Below are 19,167 nucleotides of genomic sequence, written 5' to 3'. Positions count from 1 at the left end.
AAAAGCCACTATCTTTTGGAATATTTTATGTGAAATAATGACTCAACAAAAGATAATTTACTATGAAGGTCTACTTACTAATGCCAAGTAGACCTGAGTGTTTCTGACATATGTATTCATTAAATCTATTATCAGCTGGTGCTTAAAGGGGTTTTTCTGGAGAGGAAGGGACAATGCTAGTATGACATCTGGGCTCATTTCTTGTGTAAATTCATAAAGTATATTTCCATCTGCTGAAGTATTATGCATTGGAAATGGAAAAGTGTAGAAATATAAGTTGAGTAAATTCTAGGCAATTCTCCAGAGTAAGAAAGTTAAACAAGCTAAAGAGGGCCAATAGATATACTTTTTAAAAGAACTTATCATTTAGTTGAATGCTATGAAATAAAAATGTTGGTATTCTTTTGACACAGATTTTCTTAGAATTTAACTATGAATATAATTAAAGCTGCTGGTAGCAGGCCAGCAGGCCTTTCCCAGGCCCCTGAGACCCAGCCCCTAGTTCCTTGTTATGCATGTCAAAGTGGCCAGCTCACTAGGCCATGAAAGCAGGCTTGCGGTTTTCCTGCTTGTCTGCCTGAGACATATGTGCTCCACAGGAACGTCAGGAACGTCTTGACCTTTTCTGCTCTGGTGGACTCCCTGATAAGAGAAGTTTTGGTGTCTAACAATGGCAGATGTTGTAGCCGAATTTCTCCCCTCTCCCTCCCTTTTCTTAGTAATATTATACTCCTGCTGCTTGGGGGATATAAGGGGAGGATGTTAAGAATAAAGAGAGACTCCTGGATGAAGAACTTTGGTGTCCTGTGTATTTCTTAACCTCATCATCCCTCGCCAGACTCGGTTCCAGTTAGCCGGACACGGCAAATGGAAGTTCCACCCATTCGGAAAGTAGGGGTAAGTGAATGAGGCTCACCTTCTAGGAGAAGGGGGAGGATTGGTTAATAAGTATATAAGAAAAAGGGGGGTGCGCACCATGGATAATGCAACAGCAAAGCTTCGTCTGGCCAACGAGGTTAAAGAGCTGTTAAGCAAGCAAGGAACAGGAATAAAAACCAAAACTGCAACTGAATTTGTTGAAGCTATAGCCCAGGCTGGTTCTGGGTCTCTGACAGGGGGATTTCTTAATAACACTGATTGGGACCTGGTGAAACAGGACCTCCAAAAACTTTTGAGAGACAGTGGTCCAGACAGTATACCCATTGCTACCTTCTCCCTATGGAGATTGGTAAAAGATGCTCTATTGACAGATAAAGTCAAGATCAAAGAACAACTTGCGGAGTGTGAACAAACCCTTAATGAGGTACAGGAAGAACAAGTGGCTGCGTCCTTAAAGGACGAGAATTCTGATCAGGGCTCGAAGAAAAGGACTAAAAAGCGCCTCCGAGTGTCCGCCCCAGAGGGGGAGGAGGGAGACTCTAGTTCTTTTTCCGAAGAGGAAGGAGAGCTAGAGAGGGAAATAGAGGAATTGGAGGGTCACTTAAGTAGATCAAATTGGAAAGATTCCAATACCCCAGGAGCTGCCTCTCCGGCTGCCGCTGCTCCCCCTCCTTATAATCCTAATTGGGATCCAGACAATCCCTGAAGACAGGGAGGGGTCCAGTGGCGTGCCAAACATGCCCTGGCTTTTCCAGTGACAGAAACCCGTAATGCGGATGGGCAGCCGGCCAGGACGCATGTTCCCTTAGCTTTTAAAGACATTAACCAATTGAAAGAGGCTGTCACTAAGTATGGACCTCACGCCCCTTTCACTTTGACACATTTTGAGGCCTTTTCTGCCAACCAGTTAACTCCTGGTGACTGGCAACAGCTTTGCAGGGCGGTGTTATGGGGGGGGGGAATTTCTTGCTTTGGAAAAGTGAAAATCAGGAAAGGTGCCGAGAATTGGCTCATGTCAATCAAGATGCTGGGTTCCCACAGCGTAATCTGGAGATGTTGACTGGGTCCGGACAATATGCCTCTTTGAGTCAACAAATTAACTATGACCCCGGGGTATACGCTCAGATTGTAATAGCTGTGATCCAAGCCTGGAAGGCATTGCCCCTTTCTAATTCTGAGACAAAAATTTCAAAAAGTACTCAAAGACCCTCTGAATCTTACTCTGACTTCATTGCCCGATTAATGCAGGTGGCAGGAAAAATATTCCCTAACTTGGAACAGGCCATGCCAGTTATTAAACAATTGGCTTACGAAAATGCAAATTCCTATTTCCAAACTGCTATTAAGTCTTCTAGGGCAAGGAGTGTTGATGACATGATCCGAGCTTGCAAAGATATCGATGGAGCTCATATTACTGGACAGGTCCTGGCCGCTGCCCTTAAAACAGGATTGTCAGGGTTTGATGGTAAAAGGGCCCGACCCAAAGGTTGCTTCCAATGCGGAAAGGAGGGACATATTAAGCGGAGTTGTCCCGAAGGGAATAGACGGGGCAGAGAAGGCACCCCTGGCCCCTGTCCCCGGTGCGGTAAGGGAAATCATTGGAGCAGCGAGTGTCGTTCTAAGTTTGATGCTCAGGGACACCCCTTACAGCTGGGAAATGGGAACAGGGGCCCGCCCCGGCCCCGGAAGCCAGAGTGTACGGGGCAATCCAGGGACAGAATGGGGCTCCGGGGAGTGGGCGACTTCGTCACCTTCCTCAGACCAACCCCTTTCTGTCCAGGAGCTCCCCCCCCCCCAGGGACACCCGGAAGTGCAGGATTGGACCTCTGTTCCACCTCCCGAGCGGTACGAACTCCACAGATGGGCCCCCAGACCCTGCCAACCGGGACTTTTGGCCCCTTGCGGGAAGGAACTGTAGGATTGATCCTTGGAAGAGGCAGTGCTTTACATAAAGGACTTAGGATACTCACAGGTGTAGTTGATAGTGACTATCATGGGGAGTTAAAGATTGTTGCTGAGGCAACCCAGGGGATTGTTATACCCCCCCCCCCAGAGAATAGCACAACTATTATTGTTGCCAGTAGCACCATTGCCCAATCGAGCCCTATAGATAACTCAGGGTGATGGCAGTTTCCACTCCACCGGCAGCCCTCAGGCCTTTTGGATAGCGCATTTAGACTCCTGGCCACAATTAACCATTAAGATACAAGATAAAATCTTTAAAGGAATATTAGATACAGGAGCTGATGTCTCTGTTGTCTCTAAAAGACAATGGCCATCTGCTTGGCCTCTCCAAGATCCCTCAGCTGTATTACAGGGGATTGGGCAAACTAGACCAGAAAAAAGCGCCTCTTTTCTAAAATGGAGAGATGAGGAAGGACGCAGTGGTTACTTTCAGCCTTACGTGGTGACCGGACTCCCCACAAACCGTTGGGGAAGGGACCTGCTTCAACAAATGGAAACTATTCTTACCACTCAGATGCTAAAAGGGAGTAATAAATTTGTTAATGACATGATGTTAGATATGGGATGGCTTCCCGGAAAAGGACTGGGGAAAAATCATGAGGGAAGGGTCACGCCTGTGGATCCTACAGAGGAAGTCACCCGAAGGGGTGGGGACCGAAAGGGGCTAGGAAATTTTTCCTAGGGGCCATTGAAGTGCGGCCATGTCCTCTATCTATCACTTGGCTATCAGATGATCCTGTGTGGATAGAACAGTGGCCCCTAACCAAGGACAAGTTACAGGCTGCAACCCTTCTAATTCAAGAACAGCTTAGGATGGGACATGTGGTGCCTTCCACTTCTCCCTGGAACACTCCCATTTTTGTCATAAAAAAGGGATCTGGGAAATGGAGACTCCTCCAGGATCTGCGGGCCATTAACAACACAATGCAGCCCATGGGACCTTTGCAGCCAGGACTACCCTTTCCCACCACTATCCCTAAAGATTGGCATCTCATTATTTTGGACCTAAAAGATTGCTTCTTTTCTATTCCCTGGCCCCCCAGGATCGTAAACGTTTTGCTTTTTCTTTACCATCAACAAACTTTAGGGAACCCTACCAGCGGTTTGAATGGACCGTCTTACCTCAGGGAATGGCTAATGGTCCTACTATGTGTCAATATTTTATAGCAAAAATTTTGCGACCCTTTAGGCAACAATTCTCAAACTTTTACCTCGTCCATTATATGGATGATATACTGTTGGCAGGCCCTGATAGGAAAGAACTTTTCCGGTCTTATGAAGTCCTCCAGTCCCTGTTACAGGGAGCCGAACTGATTATAGCCCCAGAGAAGGTACAGATTCAATTCCCTTATAACTACCTAGGATACACTATTAACAAGATAGGGATCACTCCCCAGAGGCCTCAATTCCAGGTAAATCAGCTTAAAACCCCTGCACCAGTGGCAGACATTTCTGGGGGAAATTCAGTGGCTACGGCCTTCCCTCCATGTCCCTACTGGGGAACTTAAACCCCTGTATGATCTTTTAAGAGGAGACCCCTCACCCACCTCCCCGCGAAAGCCTACTCCAGAAGCCCTAAAAGCGCTTAAATTGATAGAGACAGCCATACAAGAGATGCAGGTGATGCAGGTGAACTATTCCCAGTCTTTGATATTCATTGTTCTTCCGTCAGAACTCACTCCGACGGGGGTCTTTTGGCAGACTGGTCCTATTTATTGGGTTCACTTACCTGCATCCCCCTCTCGGGTCCTGGTATCCTTCCATGACCTGGTAATACAACTAGTTTGGAAAGCAAAATATCTGGGGGATGCCTTGTTTGGAAAAACCTTTGATGTTCTCATATTATCATATAATCAAGACATTCTTTCTAAATTAAGACAGGAACATGATCTCTGGTGTCTCTTCTTCTGTAGTTTCATGGGACAGGTTGACAATCATTACCCTAAAAACAGACTCCTTGAAAGTCTAAAGACATGTCCAATAATTTTCCCCAAGATCCTAAAAAAGGATCCTCTCCCAGGGGCACAAACTGTCTTCACCGACGGAGCTAAAGATGGGTTTGCTGTCGTTTCAGATGGAACCCGGGTCATCCACAAGAGAGTGACTGATCGCTCGGCCCAAAAGGTGGAGGTTGCGGCCTTAATATTGGCCTTACAGACATATAGTTCGGTGCCCCTTAATATTTTCACAGACAGTCTCTATATCGCCAGGCTTGCCTCCGCGATTGAGACGGCACCTTATATTGGAAAACAATCTACCATCATGGAACAACTACAGACAGTGCAGCTTCTTATATGGGCTAGGACAGATCCCCTTTTCATAGGTCACATTAGAAGTCATTCTGGGCTTCCATGTCTTCTGGCGGCAGGCAACGCCATGGCAGACGCTGCCACACATGCCATTAACCTTGTATATACAATAACTGAGTATGATAAGGCCCTACAACTTCATAATAAATTCCACCTAAACGCACAAACTTTACATTTCCGCTCAGGATGTTCCCGAGATCAAGCTTTAAAAATTGTCTCCCTATGTCCTACTTGTGCACCTTTTATCCATTCCTCTTCTCTGGGAGTTAACCCAAGGGGCCTTCAGCCAAATGACATCTGGCAAACTAATGTAACTCATATTCCTAGTTTTGGAAAGTTGTCCTTTGTACATGTCAGTATAGACACATTTTCTGGTTTTATCTCTGCTACTCTACATTCAGGAGAAAAGGCTAAAGATGTGATACAACACTATGTAAAGACCTTTTCCTTTATGAGAACTCCTCGATGCATAAAAACAGATAATGGCCGAGCTTACATCAGTCAAACATTCCAAAAATTTTGCTCACAGTGGGATATTATACACAAAACAGGAATCCCATATAATCCCCAAGGACAGGCCATTGTTGAACGGGCCCATCAACATCTTAAAACCTATTTACAAAAAACAAAAGAGGGGGAAATATACCAGAGTTGCCAGGGACCACATGCACTATTAAATATAACCCTATTCACTTTAAATTTTTTGCTCACTGACGCTGAAGGCCGTACAGCGGCTCAATGTCACTTTTCCTCTCCCACCATACAAAAGGCACAGATAAGATGGAAGGATCTGGCTACAGGGAAGTGGCAACCTCCTGCTCCACTCTTAGCTAGAGTGAAGGGAGCTGTATGTGTTTTTCCCCCAGGGACTGAGAGGCCCATTTGGGTCCCGGAGCGCTGCACCAGACCGGTGGATGAAAATTCAAGACAAAATGAAGCTCCCAAGATGATTGATCCTGCCGCTGATGCTCCCACCCCTTCAAGTGAACGCCAAGACACACCTCATGAGCTGGACCCTGCTTATGACATTCCTTCTGGACAAGTTTGTTGAAGGAGGACTTGACCCCCCACCTGGGAATATTCATCAGTATCTTTCTGGAGCCCCTTGTGAGTGCAAGGGAGGGCCACAGCACTTGGCCCCCTCTGGTTTTACCCAAAGCATTGACTGTGGGGCTAAAGTGGCCTATATGGCGGCTGAACTCAATCAAAACATCGGAGAATTTAATCAGCCAAAATGAGTATGTGTTAATAAGCCAAAACTTGTTGTCCCTAGTTGGACTGAGACTCTTGGAAACTGTTCCACCACTTGTCATTATACTTCGGTGGTGCACATTGCCTGTTATGAATCAGCCTCAATTTGTGTTAATAATCAAGGAAAACAGTATTTTGAGGCCACCCTGACTAAAACCCATGGAGAAGGGGGGTCACTTATCATTTTACTCCTTTTCTCAGTGATCGGGAGGAGAAGGCATTGAAACTAAATTACGGGAGGCCGGATGTGAGGGCGCCGTGGGCAAACCCTCCTGTTGGCCCATGCAGGCCCCTGTCGGAGTCTCTGAAGGAGGAGGACCCACTGATGCTATTAAACATCTTCAGGTGATTAAGCTTTTAAAGCCGGAGATCCCTAAGCTTACATATCATCCCTTGGTATTGCCAAAATCCCAGCTTCCTGATTTGGATGCCAATACATTAGATATCCTAGAAACTACCTTTTCTTTGCTTAACAGTTCTAATCCTACCCTTGCTGGTGATTGCTGCCTCTGCATGACGACGGGGGCAGTTATGCCGGGGGCAGTTATGCCAGTGGCGGTCTCCATTAATTATACTATAAATGATGATAACACATGTCAGTCTGGACTACCTTTTAAGGTACAGCCTCTGGGTAGTTTTACGTCATGCCTCCTAGGCATGATGCAGAATAATACTTATGATGTTGATGTTGGAGTCTCTTCCTTTGGAAACTGCTCATCGGTAAAGAATTATTCTTCACCTACTCCACCCATCTGTCCCCCTAATGGCACAGTTTTTATGTGCAGAGGAAACTTAGCTTTTCCCAGGCTTCCAGCAAATTGGACTGGTGGTTGCGTTCTAGCTTTATTGCTTCCTGATATAACGATTATTTCAGGAGATGAACCTTTACCCATTCCTAGCCTAGACACCTTAGTTATAAGACATAAGAGAGCTATCCAGGCCCTGCAGCTCCTTGTTGGCCTTGGGATAACCGCTGCTGTGGGCAAGGCACGGCAGGATTGGGCACAGCTATACATTCCTACCGCCGCCTATCTCAACAACTTATAGATGATGTACAAACCCTGTCAGGAACCATTAAGGACTTACAGGACCAAATAGATTCCCTGGCAGAGGTAGTTCTCCAAAACAGGCGGGGCTTAGATTTGCTGACTGCTAACCAAGGGGGCATTTGTGTGGCCCTTGGGGAGAGGTGCTGTTTTTATGTTAACAAATCTGGTATAGTTCGCACAAAAATTAAACAGCTCCAAGAAGACCTAGAAAAGAGGAGGGAATTATTCAAAAACCCTCTCTGGACTGGACTTAATGGATTTTTGCCTTATCTCCTTCCCTTATTGGGACCATTACTGGGCCTCCTTCTATTGATAGCCATAGGACCTTGTATTGTAAATAGGATAGTACAATTCATTAAAGATCAAATTAATATCTTAGTTTCTAAGCCAATACAGGTTCATTATCAGCGCTTAGAGACGGATGATCGCCCTTCTGAAATATATTTCAGGCCGATCCAAAGATAAATACCCTCCTTAAAAGAAGAATTTCTGCCATATCTTTCCTCTGTGCATACCTCTCCTCCATGCCCTTCTGTGCTAGAATCTTTGCTGCCTAATCTTACGGACCAACTACATCTGCCATTTGACAGTGATGGTCATGAGTCCTGTACATGGAGGCGGTTGAACGTTCACCATAACAATGTCTTGCTGGCCATAACACCCTGAGCTGATCTTGTAGTACCCAGTGACGAGCAACTTCCACGCTTGCATTGCAACCTAAGCCAGGGGAATGGGGCCTCCCCAGAAACAGGTAAGCAGTGCAGGGGCAGTGGACAACCTAAGACAGGGGCTACTTGATTCCCTTTGACATGCAAAAAACAAAAGAGGGGGACTTGCTGGTAGCAGGCCAGCAGGCCTTTCCCAGGCCCCTGAGACCCAGCCCCTAGTTCCTTGTTATGCATGTCAAAGTGGCCAGCTCACTAGGCCATGAAAGCAGGCTTGCGGTTTTCCTGCTTGTCTACCTGAGACATATGTGCTCCACAGGAACGGCAGGAACGTCTTGACCTTTTTCTGCTCTGGTGGACTCCCTGATAAGTTTCGGTGTCTAAAAATGGCAGATGTCGTAGCCGAATTTCTCCCCTCTCCCTCCCTTTTCTTAGTAATTTTCCACTCCTGCTGCTTGGGGGATATAAGGGGAGGATGTTAAGAATAAAGAGAGACTTCTGGATGAAGAACCTTGGTGTCCTGTGTATTTCTTAACCTCATTGTCCCTCACCGGACTCGGTTCCAGTTAGCCGGACGCGGCAAAAGCAACTTGTCATAGAAGATAATTAATAAAGTACTGATAAAACAGGGGAAAATATCAGCTAGAGGAGTTGTACTGATTTATCACTTCCTAGTAATGTACATCATTCAGTAAGCAATCTGCTTTATTAGCCTCTTTTAAGAACTACAATTATTCTTGGTATGTGGTTTTAAAAAGGTCTAAGGAAACAATCCTTTTCAAACATACAGGGTGAAGGATCAGTTTAATCATTTTAATTTCTATAGTGATCCCTCTTTACCCACTGAGGTTAGGGCCCAAAACTCCTGATGGATGCCTGAAACCAAAGACAATGCCAAAGCCTCCATATACTGTTATTTCCTATACATACATACCTATTATAAGGTTAATGTATAATTAAGCATAGTGAAATGATTAAGAAAGATGACTAATGAAACAGAACATGAAATTTCAATAACATAGCATAATAAAATTCCAACATAAATATTCTTGTGCTTTTGAGCCATTATAGAGTTAAAAAAAAAAGATTACTTGAATACAAACACTGGGATACTATAAAAGTTGATCTGCGAATGTTAGACCACTACTAAAGCTACATATATGCAACTCAACAATGGGCAGGTAGTATATATAGTGTGAATACATCGGACAAAGGCATGATTCACATCCCTGGTAGATATGAGCAGGATGGCATAAGATTTCATCAGACTACACAACAATGTGTAACATAATATCTGTAAATTGTTACTCCTGGAATTTTCCATTTAATATTTTCATATTGTAGTTGATCACAGGTAGCTGAAACCACAGAAAGCAAAACTCTATGGAAGGGACTATTGTAATTGGTTGTGGATCATTGTTTTGTTTTTTTTTTTAAATAATAGAAACATTCAACTAGAAAAACGGAACAAAAACCTAAAACATAAATGTTTGTGAATGACAGTGCCTGGCATATGTACATGCTAAAAAATGTTTAATGAATGAAGACACCACTTCCAGAGAAGTTAGTCTACAGATGAACATGTTTTTATTGGAAACTGTGTTCTGCTCTGTGAATATATCTGATATATTACTTAATGTAACCAGGGGGCAATAGTCTCACATACAACAAAATTAAATATTTAATGAGACTCTGAGACATGCTATATTTCTTTCAGTTAGAGGTTAACATAATATGGCAATCTATAAGTATCAAGGGGTTAAATATTCTTGGATTATTTCACCTGCTATTTTGCCTTTTGTCTTAAACCCTAACTATGCCCCAAAACAGGTAGGGAATGAATATGAAGGATGATGCCAAAGTCTAATAAATGCTTGAAGATAAACAGTAGATTCTAAATAATTTTCACTTTCTCCAAAGGACATCTACAAAGTCTTAATTTGCATTTACTTTTATGTAGAGAATTTTGAAGTGCAGTAACACATACATACAGTTTAAAAAAAATATACTCTACGTAATTATATATTTAAATTGTATATTTCATAAGTACCTGCATTTCAGATAAAATGAGGAAAGTATTCTATCCTTTCCCATATAGACCAATTTCCCATTTAGTCTCACATCATCCATAATGTCAATGACTGCTCATAGAATAAAGAGTAACTGAATCCTAATGCAATCTGCACTGATGACAGCAGAGGGAACTGTCAAACAAAATGACCATTTTTCGTTGTGCATTAGAATCTGTTAAATTAGGAATTAGTAATTTTCAAAGAACCTAGGATCTTGGTAAATTGTCTCATACACTGAAACTATTTATAAATCTCTGTGAGTATAAAGTGACATGTTTGAACTAAAACTAAAACTTGAGTGATAAATTTTAAAAAGAAACTTTACATGTGTTAGCTAAATCTTTTTCATACTATTTCTATTAAACTATGAAACTATTTCTATGAAGCTAAAATAGAAAGAATAAAATATTTGTTATGGAATATTTATTTTGTAAAACCATAAAAGAAAGCAATAAAGGAATTACCATATTTGAGGTTAACCCTAGTGGAAATGATAGGATTGTTTGACTAAGGGGCAGGTGGAGGACTCCAAAAATGTTGGCAACACTCCAGTTCTTAACCTAAATCATGGTTACATAAGGTTCTTACTTTGTAACACATCATGAAACTCAACTTTTATGTTTTATATACACAAAACTAAAATATTAGAAGGCCTTAGCAGACTAAATTAGTAGACAGAAGAACCATCAATAATATATCAAACATAATGACAAAATATTACACACGTAGAAATATCTATTTAAAAACAGGGTTTCTAAACCAAGTGTTCATGGAAAACATTTTATGTGAAGTTTCCTAAGATAGAATTCCTAGCTTTCATTTCCCTAGCTTTCATTTTATTCTCAGAAATAAAAACTAGAAAATCAATGTAGAAACATCATCCAGGTGTTTCTTTAGGTCTAGCTATTTTAGAAACAAATGAGTTCCAAAACTATTCAAACAACATAAAAGAAAACACATACTAGAAGAGTTTCTTAGGCGAGTCATCATCATGAATTAGTTACAAATCAAAATATGCTTAAACCCCAAAATACAAATAAATAAAAGGACATTTGACTCTCATTATATTTATTGATTTAAGTGATAAATTTTAAAGCAAAAACATGATTGTGGAGTTAAATGAAAGCAAATGTATATCACCAATACATAAAGGACAGAAAAAGAGAACTACAAGTATATTGTAATGTTCTTATATCTTATGCAATTAATATAATATCATGTGAAGCTGAACTGTGACAAGTTTAAAATCCCAAAGTTCACACTGTTAAGAAATCATAAACAAATCTTCATATATGGCACGTAGTCAATAGTAGAGGGAAAATAGAATGATAAAAATAATCTAGAATGTGGCAGGAAAAGAGTAAGAAGATACAAACAGACGGGACAAATAAAAAATAAGTTTTGATATAGTAGATTTAAACCCAATCATATCAATAACACTGTCTACAAATATAGAGTAAATACTCCATAGTGTTACTCTACTGAACAATCCAAAGACTGTCATCACTCTGAAGAAAAAAAAAAAATAAAGGAAGACATCTAATGTATGTTGTCTCTTAGACTCTAGTTTAAACAATACAGATCAATTAAAATGAAAGAACAGGCACATGTTAATCACAAGAAAGCTGGGGTAACAATATCTATATCAGATAAAATATATTCTTGATTAGATCATGGACAAATAAAAGGATATTAGAATACCAGGTGTGGTAATACATGCCTGTAATCCCAGCTACTTAGGGAACTGAGTCAGAGGATCACAAGTTCAAGGCCAACCTCAGCAACTTAGTGAGACTCTGTCTCAAAAAATTAAAAGGACTGAAGATGTAACTCAGTGGTAAAGAGCCCCTGATTCAATCCCCAATGGAGCGAAAGGTATATAGGAATTATATGTATGATTTTTGCAAGTTTTTCACAAGACTAATTATTTTAAACAGAGAACCTAGAAACATTTTAAAAAATAAAATTCTCTGCTCTTCAAAATTTGCTACTAATAAAAAAGCAAACCACAGGCTAGGAGCAAATATTCACAATATTTATGTATTAAAAATATTTTGCAAAGTAAGCCAATCCCAAAAAACCAAAGGTCAAATGTTCTCTCTGGTAGGTAAATGCTGATCCATAATGAGGGGTGGGGGGCGCCAGTGGAAATAATGGAGGAACTTTGATTGGGCAAAGGGAAGGATGGGAAGGGGAGAGGGCATGGGGACAGGAAAGATGGTGGAATAAAATGGACATCATTACCCCTAGGTACATCTATAAATGCACATATGGTGAGACACTACATTGTGTACAACCAGAGAATGAAAAACTGTTCTCCTTTGTGTACAATGAATTAAAATGCATTCTGCTGTCATATATAAGTAATTAGAACAAATTAGAAAAATATTTTATCTGACATATAATTTTATCAAGTATATATAAATAACTGCTATTATTCAACTTATAAAAGGGGGCAAAGATTTTGAAGACCAAAAAAGAAGATATATCAACTGACTAATAAACAGAAAGCAAGACGCTCAACACCATCAAGTCCTTGGGGAAATTCAAATTCAAATTACAAAGAGGTGTCACAGCTGCTCTCATCCATTATGGGAAAGGGCATATGCAAACATATGGGGATAATAAAAATGTTCTACATCTCAATTGTGAAGATAGTTACATAGATATACACATTCATCCAAATTTAACTTACATAATTAAAATCAATAAATTTTTAAATTTATACCACAATAAAGTTACTTTTAAAAATTGTTAAAATGTTATATAACAATATACTGAAATATCTATGGTACTACATGCCAGAGAAGAATTGTTTCTTCCTTAGTGTCTGAAAGCAAGTCGTGAAAGCAAGTCAAAATTTGACTACAGATCTCCACTTATTGTGCACTTCTGTTAGCTAGGACAAGTGTACAATGAATAGAAAAACCCAAATGAAAGGACAATGAATTAAAAGTATTGACAGTTTTGTAAACGAGATTAGTATAAGATAGTTTTAAGATTCTAAGAAATAACATTTGTGTACATTAACATGTACTTTAGGTTAAAATTATGCTAAAATCTATATAATCATAATCTCATTTATACTTATCTATTTAAGGGAGATATTCCATTTTACAGATAAAGAAACAGACTTAAAAGGTGAAATAGTAACTTGCTCAAAGTCAGATAAAAGTTCCAAACTGAGAATGACCTAAATCTACTGGACTCAGATGCTCAGGCTCTTTATTATTGTACCATTTTATTTTACCATTTTATCCAATCACCCTTTTATATTCTACCCTTTACTCTTTACATAAAGAGGCCTAAGTGTGTGAGTCTGTAGAGATTATTGTACTACTGTTTCCTTACAGCTGTGCTTAAAGGTCTTGGGAACGGTGTTGAGAAAGCAGTTTCAAACAAATGTAAAGCATTAGATTTTATAAAAGGTCATTCCTAAGTAGTATAGCTATCCAATACTGAGAATAATTCTAGAGATTGAAAAGCTATCAATCCTAAAGAACTTTCTCTAACTTTATTCCTAATCTTCCCCAAAGCCTTACAGTGCTGCTATAAATCACATAGACATATAATGAATCACATAGACATATAATGAATCTCAGAAAACCTCTTTTTATTGGTAAGAGGATAGTTAGAACAGGTTTTGCCTCTATTTTCTTTTCCAGCTGTTTACTTTTCATGTGTAATGCTTTTGGATTTTAAGTTTTACATTTCTCTGACTTATCTTCCTAGAGGTTTTGCGAATATGAATTTCATTTAGTCAAAATCATTGTTTTAATTTTTTCAAGGCATAAAATAGTAATTAAACTAAAATAAAACTATCTACTATAATGACTGACAAAAAAGATAATATTCACTAATTTATTATCTTGTTTAAGAACATACTAAATATAGAAATGAAGGCAGAAAATAAATATGCTAATTATGTTTAAACAAGAAATAATGAAATGTTTATCCTACCTGAAATCACATGCTGTAGTAAATTCTGCTCCTCCACCCAATGCTCGACCTTGAATTAGTGCAACACTAATTAAAGGAAGTCTGTATATTGAAAAACAAATGGATGTTAATATTTCTATTTTTAATATTTTTAAAAATCTTAAAATATACTTGAAACAAAATTACTGCACTGTGTTTATAGCAAACACATCAAAGGACAGTAGAACCTTGAATCTATGCACCTTGAGAAAAAAACAACATAACACTAAAAACACAAAAATTCATGCTAAATATGATGTAAGTTTATCAAAATAGCTCCCTTATAATATACTTTTGAAAGGACAGCATATTATACCTTTATTCCAAATATGGATGCTTTTGTATAATTTAAAGCCCCTGGGACTTCTCAGAAGCTGGCAACTGTGAATAATTTAACGTAATATCATCTTAGTCCATTTTTACTAAAATTACTTAAGGGTAGAAAAATTAAGGCTGCAGCCATGGTGGAAACTGTGATCTAGAAGATAGGGGTCCAAAACTGTATACTGAAGGTTCCTCAAAAATCTTCTCATTAGTGCTTGAAATGATCCACAGATTAATCCTATGTGGAGACATTATTTTGTGTTATAAAATAAATCTTTTACCTTTTCTGTTTGTATGAATGTGTGACTACTACATGGTAAGTCTAAAATGTTTTAAAAGTATGGAATTTTTTTATAGGTTCTAAACAAAAAGTGAAGCTGCAGATGTAAAATAACTGAGTGCTCCTTGATACATACTGCTCCCAAGTAGAAAAGATTGTCTAAAAAAGAATAATTTTTCACATGAATTTGAGAAAAAATCAGGCATAATAGGGGAAAGAGATGAATTCAAGAGTTAAGATAATGAAAAAAAGTACTTTAGAATAGTAATATTATAATTCAATCACTTTAAATCAGATAAAACGAGTAACAAAAATAGTGATGAATACCAATAAATAAGTATGCTTAAATATAAATTTCCTTAGTTTTTATAATTTTAAAATTGTCTATAATCAGAATGTGAAAGTAGAAAGTTAATTAGCCCAAATATGTCAGTTTGTATGTCCAAATTCATAAAAGAATTGTCCCCCCTTTTCTTCTTCATCTAGATGCAAAGTAAATCCATCTCTCAGAAAGCTGTAGTCTTCTCCAATCCTTAATTCTTTTTCTCTCCTCTGGATTCACTCTACTCCATATTCTACTAACTTAAATATGTGATAATCTTTATCTGTTTTTAATAGATCACTGTCTATATTTTGCTCTAATATCAGTATTTGACTCCCTCCATGTCTATTCCTTAATATACCTAGTGATATAAGCTCCTTAGGGAAAGGGGCTAGGTCCAAATTCTTTTCTTCAGTACTCGTGTACATTTCATTAGCAACTAAATGACTGTTCTCCACACACAAGGAAACAGTTCATCACTAGAATATACACAATTTGAAAATTAGTTATTATTTTTTAACTGGTATAAATAATGGAATAGTAAAGAGAGAGTTTTGATCTTTTAAAAACCATAAATTTAAAAGAAAGATACATTACCTCATAAATCTTGTTAAGGTGTTTTGCATGAACATAGATAAGGCCACTCCATCCTTTAAATAAAAATAAGCATAAAACAAAGGTATAACGCACATGTGTTACCTAAGAAATATTTTTTAAATTCAGCTTTTAGTAAACAATGAAGACAAAAATATATCTAACTTAAAAAAATGAAATTCCTATTTAAAACCCTTTGATGCTGTCTGAAATTCAAATAATGCAGTATTTTACTCTTGATGTCCTAAAGGTTCTTGAGCTCAGCTTTGCATGAGATTATGATAAACAAGAAGCAGGTATGAGAGTCAGATCACACACCTAGAACAGTGAAGCATTCCACTCTGGGTAATCTGGGGGAAGAAGCATAAGATACACCCATCCATTAACCCTATGAATATAAACACATAAAAGGAGGAAGGGAAGAAGCAAAAAGTTGTAATATGTTTTCATGTTCTGTATGCCTAAGGCTTTTATACTGGTATCTCCACAAATTGCAAATGTCTTAAAAGTAGTCCAAATGCATTATATATTCTTTTTCACCTCACATACTTTGGTCAACACAGTATGATCTGGCCTTCAACCTGCTCCAAAATGACTTCCCTCAAACTTTCTAATAGTCTCTTCATCAAATTAAATGACTTCTCTTTCTCTGTTATCTTCTCTTTCTCCATAACAGGTAGTACCATTTTCTGACCAGTTTCTTTATTCTGATCCTCACAGTTTCTGGCAAAATTTTATACTCCCAATTCTCTTCCTATTTCTTTGATTATTCTTTTCTAGGTTTCATTCCTAACTCTTTTTATTCAGCTAATACCCTAAATGCATACGTTCTCAAAAATCTAATCCATGATTCTTTCTTGTTTTTATTTATACTTTCTTCCTTGGAAGATTCATCCACTTCCAAAAACTTCAACTACTGTTTTTAAGCTAAGTGTTAAAACCGAGTAGATACTTTCACATTCTGCCAACATCTCAAACTCAGCATGGCAAAACCAAATGGGAATTAAAGAGCTGAGTGTGAATCCTAGTGCTACCCCTTAATAACAACATGAACTTAAGCAAATCATAACAATAATTCATTTTCCTCTTCCATAAGGAATGAAGAAGAAAAAAAAAATCTTGTTTTATTTGATTTAAATGGTGATTGGAAAGGTAGAAATGTACCTACACACTCTATAGATTACATAAAGATAAGAGTGGAGTCTCTACACCATGAAGCTTATAGATGGACTCTGATTACTTCTTCTCTCTAAAGAGAACTCCTTACAGTTTATGCAACATCTGTGGCAATCAATTCCAAATCTTATAATTGGGTTAAAATCTGCATTATTTGTTGCTATTTTATTCTTTTCTCCCTCCCATAACTTTTCAGGGCTAATCCTTTCATCATGTTATTCCATTACTTGGTCTGTACATTTGATAGTAAGAATTTTAATTGCCTAACAGGGACAGTTGGAACTTTTCTCCTGTTCATTAAACAAAGGCTACCAAAATGAAACCAACTTTTTAAGGGATCAGTTACACTTGAAAGGAGAAAAAAAGTATAGTAAAGATATGCAAATACAATAAATGTTAATAGCTATTAATGATGCTATGGGTACATGAGGATTTCATTCTATTAGTCTCTTGTTTTTATTTGATAATTTTCATTAGTAGTAAACATTTTTTAAATTGAAAAATTACAGTGACAAAAATACTAAATGATTACCCTTTTCAGAAAAATTCATTTAATAATCACTTTAAAGCATTTTATTATAATTACAAGGGAATGTACTACAATTTACTAAAATTCAAATATTCCAATCACCCCATCATTCTCAGAAAAGGCAAATTCACCAAATAAGCAGATGCTAATGATGCATCTATAACAACAAAGAGTCAGTATGTTGGATAAAGTGCCCCATTGAGAGAAAACAGTTTGCATTTAAGTCATGTTAAAAAGTCTCCAAATAACTCAACTGTAAGAGTACAATATATTTAACAGATAGCTGCAACTCATATATATGCATGAGCCTCGTAAGCCCCAAAGCTATTTTAAATTTCAGTTTTACATGTATTTATAGCTATTTCTCAAGTACATAAGAATATAGTCTACATGTAAAATGGTTGTCAGAAACTTTACATATATCATTTCTAGTTCTTGTTAATTATAGAATAAATGTGATAAAATACCCTTTATACATATATACTATGATTCTTAATATTATTTTTATGCTATATATTTTTTATACTATGACTAGGGAAACTTCATAGAAGTACAACAAAGAATTCATTTATACTGAAAAATGCTTTAAACGAAATAGGTCAATTATAATCTGGAATTTAAGCATACTCATTTTAAAGCAGATTTGCAATTCCTTATTTTCTTGAGGAAACTTAGAACAAGCATATAGCAAGAAACAATGGACACCTCTCGTTCTCAGCTATCAATCAACAAATTTATTGCAGACACTGATGATAGCATATTACTTAGAAAATGTCTATACTACAAAGAGCAAACTTACCTAAGTCTGGACAAAAATTCTCTCAATAATTGTTGTTACAACATGACTCACATCATACCAATAATTTATAACCCTTCCCACCCCTCCTCACACACACAACACACACATACTTCCACTTCTATCTTTTATACATATAGGGAAAAAGTCCTGGCTACATTTTCTAAAGAGATAGAAACAACTTTCTGACTACAAGAAAATAAGAAAGTAGAATTAGAATTCATCTTTTTAGAGATGTTTTCCTACATAACTTATATCAGGCCCACAATAATCTATTTTTTCATTCTATCTTGATAGTATCTTTTGTGAACTAGGTGCATCGTAATAAAACCATTCTAAAGATGACAATGATGTGTATTTATACATATATGTTTAGGCTTTATATATATATATATATATATATATATATATATATATATATATAATCAGATGACTTATTTTCATACATTGCAGGTCACACAGTTAATTACTGATAAAGCTTGGGAAACAATCCATCCCTTCAAATTTCCAGGTTAAAGCTCTCACCATTCCAACACATTACAAATTTAAGTCTAGAAGTGGTGCTATAATTCCACATCATCTTAAGGATAATAAGGTTTATTACTATCTCAAACTCTTTGAAATAACAATAATAGCCAACTTTTTCGAACACAAGGCTAGTAGCCACTTTATTATATATTATCCTGAATCTTTACAATAGCTCTATAAAATATGTGTTATAATCCTCATTTAAAGATTAGGAAAATAAGGACTGGGGTTGTGGCTCAGTGTTAGATCTCTTGCCTAATACACATGAGACACTGGGTTCAAACTTCAGCACCACATAAAAATAAATAAATAAAATAAAGATATTGTGTCCATCTACAACTAAAAATTAAAAATTATATTAGGAAAATAGACCTAGAAAGATTAAGTGTTTTGCCCAATTGCTTGGCCAGAAACTGTTAAAACCAGCATTCAAATCCAATTTCATCAAAA

General features: G+C 37.7%; 1 protein-coding gene across 3 annotated transcripts in view; it reads right to left on the bottom strand.

The window, feature by feature from the left end:
* The window catches only part of Echdc1 (ethylmalonyl-CoA decarboxylase 1), a 44,921-nt gene that overhangs the window by 8,047 nt on the left and 17,707 nt on the right, over nt 1-19,167 (bottom strand). For all 3 annotated transcript variants that reach the window (XM_013362899.3, XM_013362898.4, XM_005335369.5), the window contains exons 4-5: nt 15,692-15,744; nt 14,151-14,231 (exon numbers count right to left, since the gene is read on the bottom strand). In XM_013362899.3, the coding sequence (XP_013218353.1) occupies nt 14,151-14,231; nt 15,692-15,744 (134 nt within the window). The remainder of the gene's footprint in view (nt 1-14,150; nt 14,232-15,691; nt 15,745-19,167) is intronic.

The sequence above is a fragment of the Ictidomys tridecemlineatus genome, chromosome 8 (genome assembly GCF_052094955.1).
Source record: "Ictidomys tridecemlineatus isolate mIctTri1 chromosome 8, mIctTri1.hap1, whole genome shotgun sequence".
Classification (NCBI taxonomy): domain Eukaryota; kingdom Metazoa; phylum Chordata; class Mammalia; order Rodentia; family Sciuridae; genus Ictidomys; species Ictidomys tridecemlineatus.
This window is presented reverse-complemented; position numbering and strand designations above follow the sequence as displayed.